The sequence below is a fragment of the Cystoisospora suis genome, assembly GCF_002600585.1.
Source record: "Cystoisospora suis strain Wien I chromosome Unknown contig_3446, whole genome shotgun sequence".
Classification (NCBI taxonomy): Eukaryota; Apicomplexa; class Conoidasida; order Eucoccidiorida; family Sarcocystidae; genus Cystoisospora; species Cystoisospora suis.
Genome location: NW_027156241.1, coordinates 1243 through 18926, shown reverse-complemented (window position 1 = coordinate 18926; position 17684 = coordinate 1243). Strand labels below are relative to the sequence as shown.

Here is a 17684-nt window from a genome sequence, read left to right as displayed (position 1 = left end):
AGTGAGGCCTCGCTTCTGGTACGCGCGCACACACGACTCTACTGCACGATACGAGAGGTCAGCAAACGGGACGCAGTCGCCAGCAAACCCACCTGACTGACGTGTGGTGCAGCTGCTTGTTAAAAAAACGTGGGTTGAAACCGACAAGAAGACAGGATAGGGCCTGGACAACTCCGGGTGGCCACCCCACAAGCGTAGCAGTGTGTGAGTGCCCGCGTATTTCCTAGTCCGTAAGTCTCAGCTGAGACACTTATACTACTATCGGATGTGTAAGGACTGTTTGCAGCTCCTCGCCGCAACTCTCGCGAGCCGGATCGAAAAAAAAAAAAACCACCAGAAAAAAAGCTCCTGAGATTCGTGAGTGACGAGCATTGCAGAGTATCAAAGTAAACGCAGATGTGGCGACACCGAGATGCGTACACATAGAGAATACGCAGTGACTTGCAACCCTCTCCATCACAAGTGTGTAGACTAACCGAGGTCGGCATATCCGACGCTAAACTGCCCGACCTTGTACCGTGTTGCCTTGTTGAAGGAACGTTCTACACGGTGTCGACACTCGAAGCCTGTTTCCCCGCTTTCTGACCCTTAGTTTGGATGTCCAAAAAGCTTGTTGAGCTGGTTGCTGGCAAAGACATCGTCAGCGAGCTCGGAGACGATCTTCAGTCGAGCAAGAATCTTCTTCACTAGACTGTCGACAGCATTTCGTATTCTTTGCTGTGTGTGGGTGAATTTATCGTGGAAGTCCACGAGCAGGCGTTTCTCCTCCCTTTCTAAGAGTACGCCATGACATCTCTTTATGCCCCTTCTCTCGTTGCTGCTATAGCTGGCTTCTTCGTCAGAAGTCTGCACAGGGAAATCATCGCGCATACATGCCCAGCTGAACCGCCGTCTCCCACTTCGCGCGTTGTGGCGCTGTAGCGCCGCGATGGTGGACTGCAGTGTGCTTATCCGCAAATCCCATGTCTCGCTTTCCTTTTTTAAACCCAAGTTTTGAGCTAAGAGGAGGAACACCAAAACGAGCTGTACGCCGAGGACTGCATACACGGTCGCCGGCATCGGGGGAGATCCAAGAAGATACACAGGGTTTATCCCCTTCTTTCCCGCAGGAGAAACGCCATCCGGACAAGACACGTTCTCAGAAACAAGGCCACCGGGAGGCAACAAATCAGCCTGGACGGGCGTCCGGGGCGGTGACGTGTCCTCAGAGCACCCTGCAAGCACAATCAGTTACATTCAACGAAAGACACTTGCGGAGCTTAGATGGCTCCTAGGTTCTGACGCGGTCACTAACATCAAAGAAATACGGGCAGGCATTCATACACTCAACAAACCCCATCTGTAGACTCCCGGATGAGGGCGAGGACGTGCGCCAGCAACAACAAAAGTGATGGAAACCGCGCTACTGATTTTGGATAACGAATCAGACGGTGACTGGGGCAGCAATTGCCGTGAACCGGTCGCTGCTGAGCATTCATGTTCTCGAGAATCTCGGGATACAGGTGCATAGCGGAGCCTTCACCCCCTGCCAAACTGACGACCCTAGTAGTGACGATCTCGCAAGCACCTCCGAAACCTTCCCCGATGTGGATTTGCGGCTTATGTGACATCGGCCCACGGGGGTTTATGGAGACCGGATTGGCATACAGAACTCTCCGATATCCTCTCACCGTCTTCGTCTCGCTCCTCTTTGATAGCGGGAAGAGAGCATGCTTCAGTACTGTTCGCATAATGATGCCGAGAAAGCCTGCAGGGCCTCCGAAGGATCGCCGGCGCCCCTGTTCGTAACATGGTTTGAGTAGAATGCCCACCCGGCTGCGTACACGGGACTGGACACTGTTAGCATCGGGCGGAAAAAAAAAAGGCGTCTTCACCAAAGTACTACCAGAAGAGAGACTGGGGGCACGGGCGACGCGGACAACCTCGCAACAGGTTTCCAGTATACTGGGTGAAGAGTTGAGAAAGAAGGGCAGTCCGGTCGAGCTAAAGCAGAAAAAATAGGACAGAGCCGGCCGCCAGAGGGTTCCAAGGCAGTTCGGTGTCTCACGTTACGCCGGAATCCAGATGCCACTCTAAGATCTATCGAAGCGTCGAAGTTGCGGACCAGGGAGAGTAGTAACGGAAGCCAAGCACACACCACTCCCATTCAAAAGCGTGAAACACTACGGGCAGTGCCCTCGGTAGCCGAGGAGACGGGCATAGACTAGCAAAAAAAGCACGCCAAGCTACGATAACTTGGCGAAGTGGTGCGCGTCGATATGATGCGAATTCCTTTGAGTGCCAAACTTCAGAGCCCCCCTTCCTGCGTGACCCAGACGCTGTACGGGCCGCCGATCCTCAAGAAGGGAGCTAACCTGCTGCTGAAGATGTGGTCGGCGAACAACCCACTTGCTTTGGTAGCTGATTACTTGATCACTTAGCGCTCGACGGCGGGAGCGTACTTACGTGAGAAAACTCTTGGTCCGAGAAAAACAAGAACAACACTGCAGAACGAGCCCCCCTCCATGAGACACAGGCAAACTGGGGGTCCAGCGGCCGCAAGAGGGCCCAGCTACTACGGAACGGACGATAACGCGCTGCTGATACCGCAGCAACTCCCCCTTGGGATTCGCTTTTTTTCCTGCGAACGGTTGCCTCAGAATCGGGGAAAAGCTTGCACAGACGCCAGCTGCGCCCCTTGTCAGGATCCGAGCAGACAGGTCATGACAGATTCAGCTAGTCCGTTTGCGCCGGCGTCAAATTCCCCTGCGACCCCCCAGCAGCACGAGCTGCTTGGCTCCGCATGCGGCAGTAGAGTGGTTTCCTTTTGCAATGAATTTTTCTTGCCCCATGGCAGTGCAGTCATTTCCACTCAGTTGGTCTTCTATCCGCGCTCGCTGATGTGGCTTCCTTGTTCTCTTGCAGGTGCCGTTAGCAAGAGTCTGCTGCAGTGACCGGTCAACGATTCAGAGCTCGCTGCCCGGTTAACCGGTTGCCGTTGTGAGCTCCGTAGCAGTGAGATGGTGTTTACGGTGAGAAAGCAGTCCAATGGTACTCAAGACCACCGACAGCTCTTCTTTTTCTCGTCTCCTTTCCTCCCTAGACCCGTGCGCCGTCGGACCGTCGGGGTTATATGGCGGTTGACATTGGAAAGAGCCTGGCCGAGCCTCCTAGCTTCTGCTTGATGTGTTCATTTTCTCCGCAGTTTGCTAGATTTTGGTGCGTCCGTGTCGTGCGCGAGCCTGTGATTCTCTGGCGTTCTGGGGAAACCCCGAACTTTCGCAGCTAGCAAAGAAGTTTTTCGGTGTTTGCACTCGGCTTCACGTCAGTATGTGCCTTGCCGCAACGTGGGTCACAAGGTCTCTCACCGCTGGGCTAGTCAAAGACGCTCTTTGTCGTCGCGGTAGTTGTTTTTTTTTTTTGTAGCGGTGAGTTTTCCGACTTCGCCCCGTGGCTGTGTCAGTTGCCACTGGAATTCTGTGGCCCCCGCTGCCCTGGCTTCAGCTCTTTGAAATGCTTTGATTGTTCCGCAGTTTCTGTGCTGTCAGCCCTTTCCCCAGGATACGTGCCCGACATGCACTGTCACGCGATCTGACTTGTTTCCGATGTGCCAGTGTACGCGGTGAAGTGACCCAATCTGTCTGTCGGCAAGAAGCTTGAAGGACACGGTATTGTAGGTGGAATGTCGCCACACCTTTCCAGTGAACTGTCCTCTTCGGAGGAAGGGACCTGTTTGGACCCACGTTTTCAGTTGTTTGTGAACAAGCTAACTCAGGCCGCAGCGTCAGCAAGCTTTCCGCTGTGTAGTTGTGGCTCTTCTTGCACTGCTTGCTTCGACGGCCACTGGGCGAAAGACCCTAGCGGTCCAATAGAGGGGGACGAGCTCGAAGAGCTGGCACGGTCGTTCCGGTGGCTACAGTTGACGAGGTCGAGCTTCTCCAGAAAGCGAAGCCACAGCCTTGCCTGTCCCCGGGAGCACGACGTTTTTCTTGTGCCAGCTCCTTCACGCGAGGCGCGGGCGGGAAGTAGTCTAGCGATGGACAGTGCTCCGGGCCAAAGGGAGACTAACGTGAAAGTCGAGGACGGCGACCCGATGCCGAAGAAGAGAATAGTGGACACCGAAGTAGCAGAAAGACTTGAGTCCGTGATAAGCCGGCCGTCCCCTTCTCTTCAGTGCCGGAGCTTTTGGATAAGCGAAAACCCACACCCGTCGGGCAGCGACTGGGCGAAGCTACATTGATTGATGCGCAAGCAGTTCTCACTTTTGGCCGAAGTGCCATCTTGGCAACGCTATCGCACGCTTAGCGGGCGCCACCTGTCCGGCAGATTTGTTTGCCCTTCCTACGCCAGTTCACCACAGCTGGTGTGACAAGGTTTGAATTAGTGCGAGTATATGTCAACTTAGCTTTGGTCAGCACTGTTGGCTCTCTGTGTCAGCAGCAGTACCTTGCTCAGGTGCTTATGCTGTTTCGTGGTGTCTCCGCATTCTGCGTTGACCAAAAGAAACTCCTTGACTTGACTCTGCTTTCCTGGTCTCCGCTTTTGCCGCGGCTTCTTTGCCGTGTTGAGGTTGGCCCTGCCAAGGGCACCTGCTGAAACTGCCCAGTCGCGCTCTCGTACACGCAAACGTACTCGTTGCGACAAGTCTGCGGGTGCTGTGAGCCCTCCGCAGCTTTTTTTTCAGTGAGAGTGATCCAATTTCTGGTGTGCGCTGCGTAGTCGAGATATTCCATAACCTCTCCCCAGACAGTGCCGCCGCGTGACCTGACTGATTGCATGTCTTCGGTGCGCGGACTGGTTCCGACCTCAAAATTGCCCGTCAATTGCTGTCACAAACCCCGCCGGGGTCAATCACAATCTCAACATAGCTCGGGCGCCCCCAGTTCTCACATTGCAGCGGCTAGTTCGACCGATGGTGTAAAACGGAGAGGGTGTGCTTTATTGCCAGCGCGGCTTCCTCGTGCGGTGCTACACACGTCGTAGATTCTGATGGTTGTAGGCGAGCGTCTACGGCTCACAGAGTTACAGTCGGCCAACAGCGTGTCCAGGACACGCTGTTGAGACGGTGATAAGCGGAGGTGTTACCGCATTTCCCCAGTGGTACAGACGACGGTTTTGTTAGAAAAAGTGCAGTGAAGTGCTTGCTGATCGAGTGCACTCTTCCACGAGGTTTGGGCTTCCGAAGAGGCGCTGTTTCCTAGCGACAATGTACTACGTCTGTTTGAAGAACCCTGACCAATAAAGCATAGCTGTGGTGAACTATCCTCACCGTCGCACAGAAAGGGTCACGGCCCTCTGTCTGTCACTCCGTCATCAGTCGAACAGACGACAGCTCTGACTGAAGACGATGTAAAACTCTGCCACAGAAGGTCACATTGCGTCTATGATGTGTCGCTTACGGATGCTGTACTCATCCGCACGTGGAAAGGTGCTTCAATTCAAAGTGCCGCCTCGATCTCCCCAGTTTCTTCTCCGGCGAATAAGCCGCCGGGGGGACAACTTCAACGGCTGAGTCCGACACGAAACTAACGAGCATTTAGTGTGAAGCTGGGAGTGGGTTCGTGAGTGGCAGAATTGTACGATCTCCCGGGATACGGGCTCCGTGGAATTTCTCATATTCTGGTCGCCCCGAACAGCCTTACAGGAAGGACGGCAGTAGTTTCCTGAGAGTCTCGATAAGGGCACGGGCATCTGAAGAGAGGAAGACATTCCCAGGTGAAAGAAGAGATGCCGCACGGGTACATATCCTGGCTATGCAATATAGAGTACAGCTTCGGGATGACAAGTGGAGGTCTCTACCCTCTTGTCTGCTCTTGCGTGTTTATGCAGCTTCGAGGCCTCTCTCCGTATTCGATATGCAACCCAAGCAGGAAGAAAACAGGGACCAGTATTGCCAGTGCCAGACAGTAAAGGATACAGGCTACCATATGACTCCAGCAGCGCGCGCCACCCGGTCCGAAGGCGATGTACCGTTGTGCTGATGAGCTTGTCCACGTAGCTCGACGGCGCCGAGGAGAGAGAACTAGCACAAACAGACGACCTCCAAATCGAAAGCAATCCGGGTAACCAACCAGGCTTTTCCCTTTGTTCAAGAGAAGTAACTTCTCCTGGCGGGAAGCGAACTAGTCAGGAGTGATGGACACGAGCCCGAGCCTGCTTGAAGTGTTGCAGTCCCAGAGTCCGGCATGGCAGCGCCGCGCTGTGGCCAGGTTTCTTTGCATGCATGCATGCGTCTCAACTCCCGGGGAAACGACCCGTCGAAGTTGGGAACATGAATTACCGAAGGGGTGTCAGGGTTTTCAGCCCATTCCGGTGACAGGAAGGAGAAAAGCATGATTGGAAGTTCTCCGTTTCAAGCTGCGCTGAAAGTACATCAGACTGTTCCTAACACCTTTTTTTCAAACCTGGCCCACTTTCTTAGCCCGTACCTTTCGAGGTCCGGGGGAGTGCGTGTCTTCGGTAACGAGACACAGCTACTTTTTCCCACCTCAGATCCGGTTAGATGGTTGCCTAAGGGCGCTTCTTACTTCTAGCCTTTCCTTTGAGAACCACTCACGACGTGGTATGTGCTCTTTCTGCAAGAAGTTTCCAGGGACACACGTCGACGTCTTCAGTTGTCAACCGCAGCCTGCCGTTGTTTTCTGTTGCTGATTCCTTTCACGGGCATTGTCTTCCCTCTCCTCACACGTCTTCCGCGGTCACGCTTTTACTAGCCCTTTCTTTTGCAGCACTAGGTTCACCCAGGGTCCGATTTACTGTCTCGTTCTTTAGGTGGGTCCGACTTTTTTGTTAGCCCGTTGTATGGTGCGCCGTTCTGAGCTGTCATGTGACGCATTCGGAATCGGCGTCTACCTGGGACGGCGTCTTTGCTTTCTAGCATACTATGGCGGATGAAGGCGGTTTCCCGCAATGAGAATGACCTCTCACATAAGGCCAAAGAAGTGTGCTCCCGGACAGACGGGACGCCCATACACCTTTGAGACGGGCGCATGATAGTTTGTAGATCAGCTGCGACTCCCGAACTTAGTCTCAAACTGTGGACATTTCTCTATTGTCCGAGCTATCTCCGGTGGTTGTCGACGGCTACCAAACGGCAGTCTTACTGTAATGGTGATGTCTGAGTCCGTACGAACGGACACCACACTTCGCAATCTCTGGTGACGATGTCGCCGTCCGGCTTCAAGCGTGCCGAGCACCTCGCATACTCGCCTGTACATCAACAGCACACGCTGGTAGAGGGACAGAAACCAATCAGTTCTGGTCCTTCCCCTTCTTCTTCCACATATATGGTTGAAGGTCACCGTCGCCTCACGCGTCCTGTCCTTCTTCAACAGCGTGGCGATCCAGAGGCTCACGACCACGAGTATGGAACTGCAGGGGGAGTCTTGCAGTTCGGTTATGCTCAGGACGACCATGTGGTCGAAGAGGAAATTCAGCATGAATGGCATTCTCGGGGATCTGTGCGAGAGGCCCTGGAAGAGAGAAGGGGTGACGAGGAGGAAGAGTATGTAGTGGATGAACAAGATGAGCAGGAAGACGAGGGTAAGGGTATGCAGCAAGGAGGCAGAATCTGGGTGCCCGGAGTCACACGCGGTGTACCGTTCTGGAAGAGCACAAACTGAAACCCCAAGTTTCTGTCTGCATAAGTACCGATCTGCTAGTGATTATACGAAGAAGGGACAGTCTGAATGCGCATATATACCTTACTATAGATCGTGTGCCTGCGGCTGCATCTGCTGCAGAGCTGAGAGGCCGTTCCTGAGAGTAGAAAGACTGAGCAAGTATGGCAGAGGTGCCGCTGAAAAGAAGAAAGAATGCAGCCACGCCGAGAGTCAAGTCAACCGGAGGAGAGGAGAGAACCGACGAAGAAGGTGTCTGCTTTGTTTCCGCTTCCATCCACGTAGCTGTACACTTCCATGTGTGTGGGGTCACCCATCGGTGTGCTGTTAATGTATCTCTTTGCTCTTTCTCTTCTTTTTCGTGTCTGTCCTTTCGTGTGCTTTATTTTTCTCTCATTGGCGAGACGAAAAGACAAGAGACGTCACAACCCAGGAAAGAAACATGTCACAAATTGAGTACTCTCTTCTGTCGATGAAAGCTTCCGCGCCACACACACTCGAATGATGTGCGAGATCGTTTAGGTTGAGCTAGAGATTACTGGGGACCCTGCAGCCCGGCACTCTGTGTTCGCCTTGTTCACAGCCAGCACCCGCATGGCGTGTCAGTACACCGTGGCGAGGTCGGTCGTGTGTGTGTGCGACACAAGTACGAACCAGATCTGGCATCTAATCCTGCAATCGTTTGATTTCGCTTTTACGCTGTTTTGTTTCGTTCTTGCTTGTCTGCCAAGCTTCCTTGTCTGGCGAGCCGGATGAGGAGAGTGACGAACTTCCCGACGAGGAGGAATCTTCAGTCGATGCCTCGCCTTTAAGACAAGATTTGTCGAGGCTGCGGAGCCATGGACGAACCTCCACTGGAAGTTTTCGCTTAGAACGCCAGCCTCTTGCGAATGACGCAGAGGGGGAAGGAGATCAGCGTCTTGCCCCACCGCCTCCGCCGCGGCGGGTGTCTCTCTGGGGTAGTATACGTACGTGTAAACGCAGATGCTTACTTTCAGTTTTCCGGAGGGCGGGATTTGTGTAACTGTGTTTGACCCAAAGTGTAAGATAGTTGATCATGTGTCCGGACTGCTACTCATTTGGCCCGGCAGGACCTGTGGCCTCATGCGGACACTCGCGAGAAGAAAGAAATTTTTTTGCCGTGTCTTCTTTCCGGAGGCTTCTGTACGCAGCTGCTGGGCGGCGCTTGCCTGTCTCTTGAGTGTTTCAAGCCATATAAAGCTTCAGTGTAGGGAAACTATGCCGGTTGTTTCGCGAAACGCCCTTGCTCTGACTCGGCCTTTTCCTGAGTACCTGGCCATCAGAGTGTGTGAGTGTTTGTACCTACGCTGGGGAGCCTGGTGACTTCGCTTGTGTCGCTCGCTATTGCGCCTCCGACCGTTTGAGTCCTTTGAATGCACGTCTTCTCCCATGAACGGTTCTCGTATGTAGGAGGATGATGTGTCCTCTCTTTTTCCTCAGTCATGCATGCTCGTCGTTCGCTTCCCTTTCTGGGATGTGAAGGCCTCGAAGGTTCTCTTCCTCCGACACCGAAACCCGCAGCTTACGAACGCGAGGACATACAGCAGCTTGGTGCGTCGTTACTTTCGACTCTCGCGCCTCCTGCTTGGAGAGGTATGAAGCACAGGGGCATGCCAACTCCCGCTGGTCCAGCATGGCACGATGGAAGGAGTGGAAGAAAAGGAGAGTCGTCACATTACCCGTGCGACGCGCAGTGCCTTCCAGGGACCCCAGGTAAAACACAAGGACCCGAAGAGAGGCGGCCACCGTGCCGCAGGCTCGCTTGCTCTCACTTTTTTACACTTCTCTGTTTGTAATTTGGCTACTGTTTTCTACTTCATTCTGTCATTTCAGCAGAGTTCGGGCAGAGTGGGCACGAAGATCTTTGGTAAAGTAACTGACGGCGAGCAAGCGGCCAATACGTATTGAGCGAGATATGTCGGACCGTGTACCTTCAATAGCCGAAAGATACATAGCTGGAGGCTCATACCTACGGGTCACGGGTGAAGGAGTTATGGGTATCACGAGTGCGGCCGAAGGCATGACTCGCCTCGTGTCTACAGTCGTCTTCTCTCTACTTCGATAGCGAGCAGAGAGAAAAATTGTGCAAAAACCGATGTGCCTTCTCACTTTTTTCTATAAATCCGCTCAGTCGACTCACATGTGTTTCTTCCTGAGTTAGAGTACCTAGGCGTGGTCACTTTTCTCCTGTATCGTAAGCAGTGGGGTCGCCCGTTCTTGAACAAAGGAATAAAGCGAGGTAGCACTTCGACATTCAGCGTGTTTTTCCTTGTCTTCCGATGCATGTTCGCTTGTCCTTACCAACTGCTCTCAGATTTATCTTCGTTCACCTCTGTCTCGCCCTTCTCATCTTTGTCTGGTCTGTGGAAGAGGAGGAAGAATCAGGGAACTCCGGGCCTTTCTCCAGAACCCAACAGGGGCTTGAAAATCAAAGCGCAGAGAGTTGCTTTCGACACTGAGGATTTAACGAGCGTATTGATTGGTGTCTTGAGGCGACGAGGACCTTCCTTTCTTCTCTTCTTCGGATTCCTCACGTGTGCTATCTATACCATATACAGGAACCTTGGGTCTACTATGGAGGACACTTTGTCAACGACGGTATGTGTGCGAGACTCATGTGCAGGCACATACGACACACGCACGACTGTCATTTCTTTCAGATCGTCTGAATATACACTGCATCCAATACGCTTTTATTCGCTTGCACTGCACGTGGAAGGAGCAAGTCATGTTGCGGCCGTCTTTCTTGCTGGGAACTTAGACCACCTTCTGATTTGACTGAACTGAACAGTTTGTGAAGTCGTCCGTAGAAAACCGGGAACCTTCCCTTTTCACATGTTTGTCCGCCTTAATGATCGCACCTACTTCAAAACGACTAGAATGGTTACCTGTAAGCACGAACGTTACATTACTCATAGCACTGTTACGAATGTATAAAATCGTGGTCCTAGATACTCGCTGATCTACTTTCTTAAACACGACGAGACTGCGGCCGTTTCCCTCCACTTCAGGTTGAGCGAGGGGATAGTCCGGGTAAGCGGAGCTTCTATCTTGTCTCAGTACCTTCAAATCTTGTATCCGTTCGGTAGAACACGATGCAACGTGGCTCTTGTCTCGCATGTTTCCTGGACGTGTATGAATCTGTCCATATGAGGAGCTAGCAATCTAGTCTTGTGTTTAGCTTTGTATGTTCGCGTGTACATATATCACTATTCGCGGTGCTTCCCTCTGTATTCAGATTGGACATGGAGGTGACCAGGGTCCGGTGGCATAGCTTTACCTGTGTGTTGCTGTGTGAGTCGTGCGGCTTACGTCAAATTAGCTACATACCGTAGATGTGGCCTTGTCGAACAAAGCATACACTGTGAAACTCAGATCTTTTCTTTCCCCAATCAGGCAGCAACGGGGTCGGGCCGGAACTTTACCTCTTTCAACGCGGGTTCAAGCGGGGCATGGCGAATGTGGCATGAAGAGATACAAAAGCTACGAGAAGAACTGCAAGAAGAACGAGAGGCACTGCGTGAATATCGAGAACGCATACAGCTACAGTTGAAAAAGCAAGTCAACTCTCTGTCCAAACAAATTCAGGATGAGCTTCAGACTCAACAGAAGCACGAGCTCCAGCAAGCGTTGCAACGTCTCCAGGAGGAAGTCGGGGTGATAGAGAAAAGTGGCGGCGATGAATCCGAAAGGAGTGTTTCTCAACCGTCTTCCAGGAATCGCGTCTTCGACACAGTCGACACTCTACAGGTAGCCAGCTTCCGCTAGTCACCAGGGGCCATGAAAGCCAAGCATACGGCACTCTGGACGGGGATCCAGTCGTTCGGTTGTGGTGTGCCTCTCAGCCGTGTTCTGCCTGTGTTCTGTCGCTCTGTCCATTGTTGGAGATGGAGAAGAGGAGAAGGATTCACTAAAAAAATAGAGTTGCCACAACACAGGCAGGGGTTGCCCGCAAATGCGTTTCCCAGGCAGGGCGTCGTTTCCTAGCGTCTCGGCCTTCTGGCAACGTTTGAACTCAAGCGGTGAATTTGCTTGAGAGGCCAGTACCGTCGTTTTTGTGGACTGTGGAGGCATACACTCTCCGTCTCCTCGAATGGTCTCACTATGAGGTAGGCAGTAGTGTGGTGTCGTATGGGGGAGGAGAGGCGGTCATGTGAAGGCTGTGATTTTAGTGATCCGTTTTCCGCCTTTACGGTTTTCTGTTTTGCCGCTCTCGCCAGTCGGAAACCCAACGAGCCGTACTGTAGCGTGGCGTAAGGTTCTATGCTGAAGTTTCTTTCAGGAGGAAGTTCGAGGTATAGGGCGCCGGAACGAGGCTTTGGAAGTGGCAGTTGACAGTCTTCAGATGCGGATTGAAAAGCTTGCTAAACAACAAGAGGACGTAGGTAAGGTGTTCGGGACGGTTTCAACTGTAGCTCCGTCCGCCTGAGAGCTAGTAGGGGTATTGATCCGCTCATAACCTGAATCCATTGTTTGTGTATTCCAGTGTTGTGTTTTTCTTTCTAAGATTTTCAGATCCCGTGTGTATTTTTTACTTTCTGCGCACCGTGTCGTTCATCAAACCATCGGAAGGCAAGGGAAAGGAACAGTGGAAGAGTGCACTCTGATCAGGGACAGGACCCTTGTAGCCGGAGTTCCTTCAGGCTCTTGTTGGCTCGAAAGTCTCGAGCCCACCACTGCAGCTCAGCCGTACAATCCAGTGTATGATTTGTCAACTGTGACCTAGCTGCACCGGTGTGCGTGACTGGGGTGTTACCAGGAATGTTTGTCCGCATAGGGGTGTTACCGGGTTGAAGGTTGTGTGCTTTTCTTTCTCTCGTGATGCTGTTATTCAGTCAGAAAGTGGTGAACGGTACTCTCGAGTCTCTCATACTCTGAATTGTGTGTGCGTCCATCGCCGTAGTTCTCAAGTTCGTGTGTGTATATGCATACCTGTTTTTTCCAGGATCGAAGCAGGGCATTCTGACCCCCGAGTTCGAGCGCAAAGTCAAGGAGCTTCACACCCAGTAAGCCGGAGAGCATCCTGTCTTCATCCTGTCAGTGGTGTCCTCCCTTTCCCAAACAAGATTGCTCGATCATTGGTCTCTTTTGAGCTTAAGTGACGGACTTAGATGGACAAGGAGGCATACACGTCGGCAGGCGGTGTGTTCTTCAGATAAACTCTGCTTTCATTTTCCGTACAAATTCACTTTCGAAAGGAGGTAGAAAGAAACGGTTGAATGTCTTCTATAGGCCACCAGTGCCGTCGAGGATTGTTTACTTCGCGCGGAAAGTGTGAGACATTCTCGCCGGTCTCTTCATAGCCGGCATATTCATCCTAGTTTTTTTTCCTTGTGTGAACCTTCTGCCTCGTTGTTCGGATGGAACCTTTAGTACACTTTTTATCTCGCTGGCTACCGTGCGCAGAAGACAGAGCGCACTACTGTCACTCTTGTTACTCAGTCACTACGTCTGGGTTCACAAATTGTCGGCGCGACAGCAGTGAGGTACCTAAAGGTCAAATCGTTTATGAAGTCCGTCTCAAGATGATCTCAGGTGTACATATCCAAGCGACGTGGTGTCCATATACTGTGGAGTTCGGCTCGCTGTGCTGCAGACTCGTGGTTGATGAAGAACGACTAGTGGATTGGGCACTGGAATCTCTGGGCGGGCGCATCGTGACAGCCGAAACCGCTCCACCTCTCATTAAGCCTCCCTCCTGGTAATCACTCAAAAGCTTTTCGTGTCCTGGGATCTCTCGCTTCTGCCAGGCTCACGGCTCCAGCAAAAATCCCTCACCAAGGGAGTTCACGTAAACGTGTCACCTTGTGGTTGTACACATGGTCATATTCGTGAAGTCCCTCGGGCTGTTACAGGGTCTCGTGTCAAAATCCAGGTTCTCAATGCAAAAAGTAGTCCACATATAGCCAGCCGTTTTCCATACAGAAAGCCGTACCGTGGGTTTTCCTCACTCGGTCACCAGTCAAGGGTGAGCATCGGTATAGTCACTATTCGTGCATGAAAGGAATGGTGGTACTGCCACACGTTTCGCATGGAGGGCCGAGCCTAGAAACGGCAATCGATTACTCGAGGTTGCGTTGGTGCTCGCTTCTGCGCGAAGTGTTTGTCAGATTTTCCCGTGGGGCTCTACAAGCAGACGCGGACAATTACATCCATCTAGACGCGGTTTTTAGCGTATGTCTCGTGTCGCTCTGGAGACGTGCCGCAGATATGGATGCGCACATGTGTGTTCCCCGCGGGGGTGTAGTTGTCCCGGTTTAGACACGAGGAGGCGTGTGGTTTCACGAACGCGAAAAAGACGTGTCACGCAATGTTTCCGAGGTCGTCATCACTGGGACACGAGAGTTGTTCGTGGGACTTCATTTTGAAGGCACAGCGTACATACACATACCCTCACGGAAGCGCATACGTCTGTCAATAGATTATCTTCGTTTTTCAGCAACAGTAAACGTAGACCCCAGGTATGTAATTTATGTCGATGAATAACACTGTATATGTGCAGTTGAGAGACGCGAGTAAGAAGTAGTCAGTATACTTGCGGACTATTGTTTCTTGCTGGCAACAATCCTTTCAGGTCGTCGAGTGTATCGGCCGCGATGTGGAGCTTGGTGCGAGGAGAAGAGGCTGAGGAGGCTTCTGGCCTCGCAGGGTTTTGGGCGCACAAGAAGCCGTCAGTGGTGCTTCAGCCCGGGAGGCATGCCGGAAACTGCTACGCCTTCAAGGGAGAAAGAGGCGATATTACTATCCAGCTGCCTACTGCGGTAAGTCTCAACACGTAATGCCCTCTATAGCCTTGCCCATGTTTCTTTCATGAACCCTTCGTTCATGTCAGTCAGTCCTCCGTAGTGGAAACGCTTGATGTCAGCACTGTACTGCTGGTTTTCAAAAATTACAGGGTATTCTCTGGTATCCGGCGACTGTACTGGCGTCTTCTACATATTAGTCAGCAGCTTGGTAGAGACGTGCTTTGCGCGTTACGTTCTTAGTTTAGGTTTCGCGTCTCCTTCAGTCGGAGAGCCCGCACTACGTCTTTTTCGAGGTGCGTGTGCAACGTAATCAAGTTTGTTTCTATCTCTCCCGAAGTTCAGGATGTCTACACCACGCTGCGTTCATGCAGTGTACGCTTCCTGGCATTAGGACTTTTCTACGGGTTTACGACGTTCTGCTGAAAATGTCCTCTTTCATTCATATCTTCCTGACCGCTGTCCGTCTGTTGCATTTCTTTGACGAACCTAGGTCTTCGTTACATCCGTGGCTATAGACGATGTCGCTTCCGAGCTCTTTACACCAAGCGCTCCGCGTCGCTTCCGGTTGTGGGGTTACGAAGATCCCCGAGCAGTATCCAGATGGCGTTCGCCTTCTATCGAAGCAACGCAAGCACAAGGCAAAATGAGTTTCAACCGGAAACCAAAGGGAGGCAGCTCAGAAACGTCGAATGATGAATCTGTTTTGGGGATTTTTGGTCGGCTCTCTAAGTTGATATGGCCGTTTTCTGAGTTCTCAGGCGGGAGAGGAAGATCGACCTCTTCGGCTGCCGTAACATCTACCCAAGATAAAAGGGTATTTCTTGGCGAGTATGAAGTTGTGGAAAGAAAGAAATTGTCCTTCTTCGAACTAAAAGAGAGGAAGCATTCTCTGCCTTTGCGCAAAATTGTTTTCGAGTTTCTGAATAACTTCGGGCATTCGTATACGTGTGTGTATAGACTACGCGTACACGGAGACAAAGCGTTTCCTTCAGGGAGACATCAGCCGTAGCAAACAACTTTTTTTTAGCGGACAAAGGAACCGGACAGGAAACATGAAGGAGCCAAAGAACGTCGGATAACGACTGTATTAGTAGAACTGAGGTGATGTGCAGTATGTTGCAGCAGAGTAGCAGGTCCTATGCTACCTAGACCCGAAGATGCTATTTCTCCGATGTCTCTGTCGCTGGTTTGAAGCTCAGCTGCTCCGTCCTGTTGTGTCCTCATTCTCCGCAACAGCGAAGAACTGAGGTGTCCGGACGGGGAGGAAAAATAGGGAAACATCCAGAAAGACAGATGGTCACAGAACAAGCCGAGGGGGCAGGAACGAGCAGTTTCGATAATGAAGCAAAGACCGAGTACGAAGGACTGCCGGTTGATCCCTGTAAATCCGAGGTGTTCGCTTTCCTTGAGAGCTGTGTTCCGCTTTCTTAGTTGAGACAGGCAGTGCGAAGGCAGTCTCTGCCTCCTCTGGGAACAGGAGTCCCGTTTAACCCACAGAACGAGGAAAGAGGACGGGACTTTCACACTGTGAGCTCTGAATAGTAAGGGGTTTTTGCGAAGTGGCTGGACAAGAAGAGGCCGGCTCACGTGGGCTTAGTGAAGGGGGGAGTGGGGGTGTCATCTGTCTGGCTTGACTAACAGCAGCTCCCAAAGTGAAAACCTTGTTCATGCAGGACGTTTCTGAAGCGGGCGCGTCTCGGTCACGGCATTCTTTCTTTTTTCACGGAAAACGACTACGTGTTTCGCGGAAGGAATAGCTAAACGACCAATTCTCGTTGCCGCCTTCCGTGGAGAAGGCGAGTGTCTCTTCAGAGCAATCTGTCCTCCTGTAAAGAAAGACTTTCTTGCGCGGAGCTGTGTGGTAGCTAGCTCCGACATTAAATGCGCCAATACGAGGCACAGGGCCGGCGCCTTTCCAGGTCGCGCCGCAATCGTAAAAAACAAACTATAGTTCAATACGTCAATGCTGCGTTGGAAGCTCACGCCGGCTGGGTGGACTCACACCCAGACACGCTTTAGGTCACTTCGCCTGCGGGTTGTAGTCCAGCTGCTTCCCCTCACTCCTCTTTCAGTGCAAGCAAAAATGATAGCTCAAATAGGCGGGGGAATATGAACACATTCGTATTTCTCAGGTGTAGTGCCTGTCCGTGTTATAACTCCGCATCTGGTGCAGCAAACGCGCGGAAGTAGAACTGGCTAGCAACAGACGAGCTCGGTTGCCGCGGAGATCTACGTCCTCCCAAAGGAAGTCCACTCCGCCCTGTTTGGCACAAGCACTGGGTTCGCTCTGCGCAACTTCTGACTGCTCCAGCTTGTGCGAGCATCACTGACGTCGCCACACAATGCTGTATGACAGCCCACGCTCTCGTGCCTGTGAACAGTACACGAGAGTCGCGTACGCCTTCAGAACACACTTCAGCTTACTTCCTCAACGGATTCAAGTATCCTTTCCCACTGCCACCCTGTGGCTAACGTCCACTTGCGTCTGTGTCTTGGGCGGGAGTACCGCAGCACCAGCTCAACGAAGCACGAGTGTGAGAACATCAATGGATAAATGAGGAACCGGGTAAACCGGTTTACGCTCGCAGCGTTCATCCCGGGCAGCCATGTACAAGTTTGACGTGGTATGCATAAAAGCTAAGCAGGATTACGCTCACCACGTGCATGCCGAGCAGCCATCCACACGTTATAGGCTGTATGAATAAAACCCAATGCCGGGGCAGCTACACTGTGCGGGCAACACACCACTTGAGCATTGTGGGGTGGCGTCAGCCCATCTTGGTTGCCTTGGAGAGGTTCTCTGAGTGTTTTCCCCAGATCTCGAGCTGAAGAAAAGCATGTTTCGGCTCGCCACGTCCCAACGGCTGTAATGGTCGGACCAGACACCCAAGAAGAATGCTTCTGTCGGTTCTGAGGTCTCTAGTCCTCCAGGCAGGGCCACATCGATTGAGGTGAGCCGGCACAGGTGATCGCGGACACCAGCACAACAGGATATGTGATACTTCAAAGCGCAAGGCAGGTTATTTACGAACGCATCCCCGGCACGGTGGCAGCGCACTACATAGCACATCTTGTGGCCTCCAAAGTGCGAGATAAGGCGAACCGGATGCACCCCAAGTCAGCAGCCGACATTACATCGGACAAGAGCCCGTCATGTAGATGTTTCTCCTAGTTAGCATCCTGAAGTCAGCAGGTCCCTTTTTCGAAGGCTCTCAAATAAGTCCTCTGAAGGTCGTTCTTTGGGTCGTCGAGGGCTCCCAATCGACACAACGGGCCGGACTGCTGAATCTTGGCACGTCCTGAGTGAGCAAACTTCATC

The 17684-nt window shown here is 52.2% G+C and overlaps 4 protein-coding genes across 4 annotated transcripts; 2 read left to right on the top strand and 2 right to left on the bottom strand.

Moving 5' to 3' along the window:
* Positions 1-588: 588 nt before the first annotated feature.
* Positions 589-2806, bottom strand: CSUI_006742 (uncharacterized protein; the record flags this gene model as incomplete). The annotated part of the gene is made up of 2 exons (XM_068066895.1): positions 1671-2806; positions 589-1214 (listed from the first exon to the last, which is right to left on the bottom strand). Exons 1-2 carry the CDS (start codon positions 1789-1791, stop codon positions 589-591), a joined length of 747 nt encoding a protein of 248 aa, XP_067921127.1. The 5' UTR covers positions 1792-2806.
* Positions 2555-4655, top strand: CSUI_006741 (uncharacterized protein). Its single transcript, XM_068066894.1, has one exon. The coding sequence runs from the start codon at positions 3662-3664 to the stop codon at positions 4217-4219; it is 558 nt and encodes a 185-aa protein (XP_067921126.1). The 5' UTR covers positions 2555-3661; the 3' UTR covers positions 4220-4655.
* Positions 4656-5698: 1043 nt separating this feature from the next.
* CSUI_006740 (sad1 unc family c-terminal) lies at positions 5699-16178 on the top strand. Its single transcript, XM_068066893.1, has 10 exons — positions 5699-7521; positions 8330-8566; positions 9060-9332; positions 9934-10217; positions 11016-11369; positions 11902-12004; positions 12565-12625; positions 13216-13320; positions 14194-14380; positions 14856-16178. The coding sequence occupies exons 1-10, from the start codon at positions 7143-7145 to the stop codon at positions 15372-15374; spliced, it is 2502 nt and encodes an 833-aa protein (XP_067921125.1). The 5' UTR covers positions 5699-7142; the 3' UTR covers positions 15375-16178.
* A 678-nt stretch (positions 16179-16856) lies between these two features.
* On the bottom strand, positions 16857-17684 carry CSUI_006739 (uncharacterized protein). Its single transcript, XM_068066892.1, has one exon. It carries the CDS (start codon positions 17433-17435, stop codon positions 17052-17054), a length of 384 nt encoding a protein of 127 aa, XP_067921124.1. The 5' UTR covers positions 17436-17684; the 3' UTR covers positions 16857-17051.

Coding starts and splice junctions, on each gene's coding strand:
- CSUI_006741 (XM_068066894.1), top strand. CDS start 3,662: ATGTCGCCACACCTTTCCAGTGAACTGTCCTCTTCGGAGGAAGGGACC.
- CSUI_006739 (XM_068066892.1), bottom strand. CDS start 17,435: ATGTGCTATGTAGTGCGCTGCCACCGTGCCGGGGATGCGTTCGTAAAT.
- CSUI_006740 (XM_068066893.1), top strand. CDS start 7,143: ATGTCGCCGTCCGGCTTCAAGCGTGCCGAGCACCTCGCATACTCGCCT. Junction 7,522..8,329: donor AGATGAGCAGGAAGACGAGG/GTAAGGGTATGC, acceptor TTGTCTGCCAAG/CTTCCTTGTCTGGCGAGCCG. Junction 12,005..12,564: donor TAAACAACAAGAGGACGTAG/GTAAGGTGTTCG, acceptor TGTTTTTTCCAG/GATCGAAGCAGGGCATTCTG.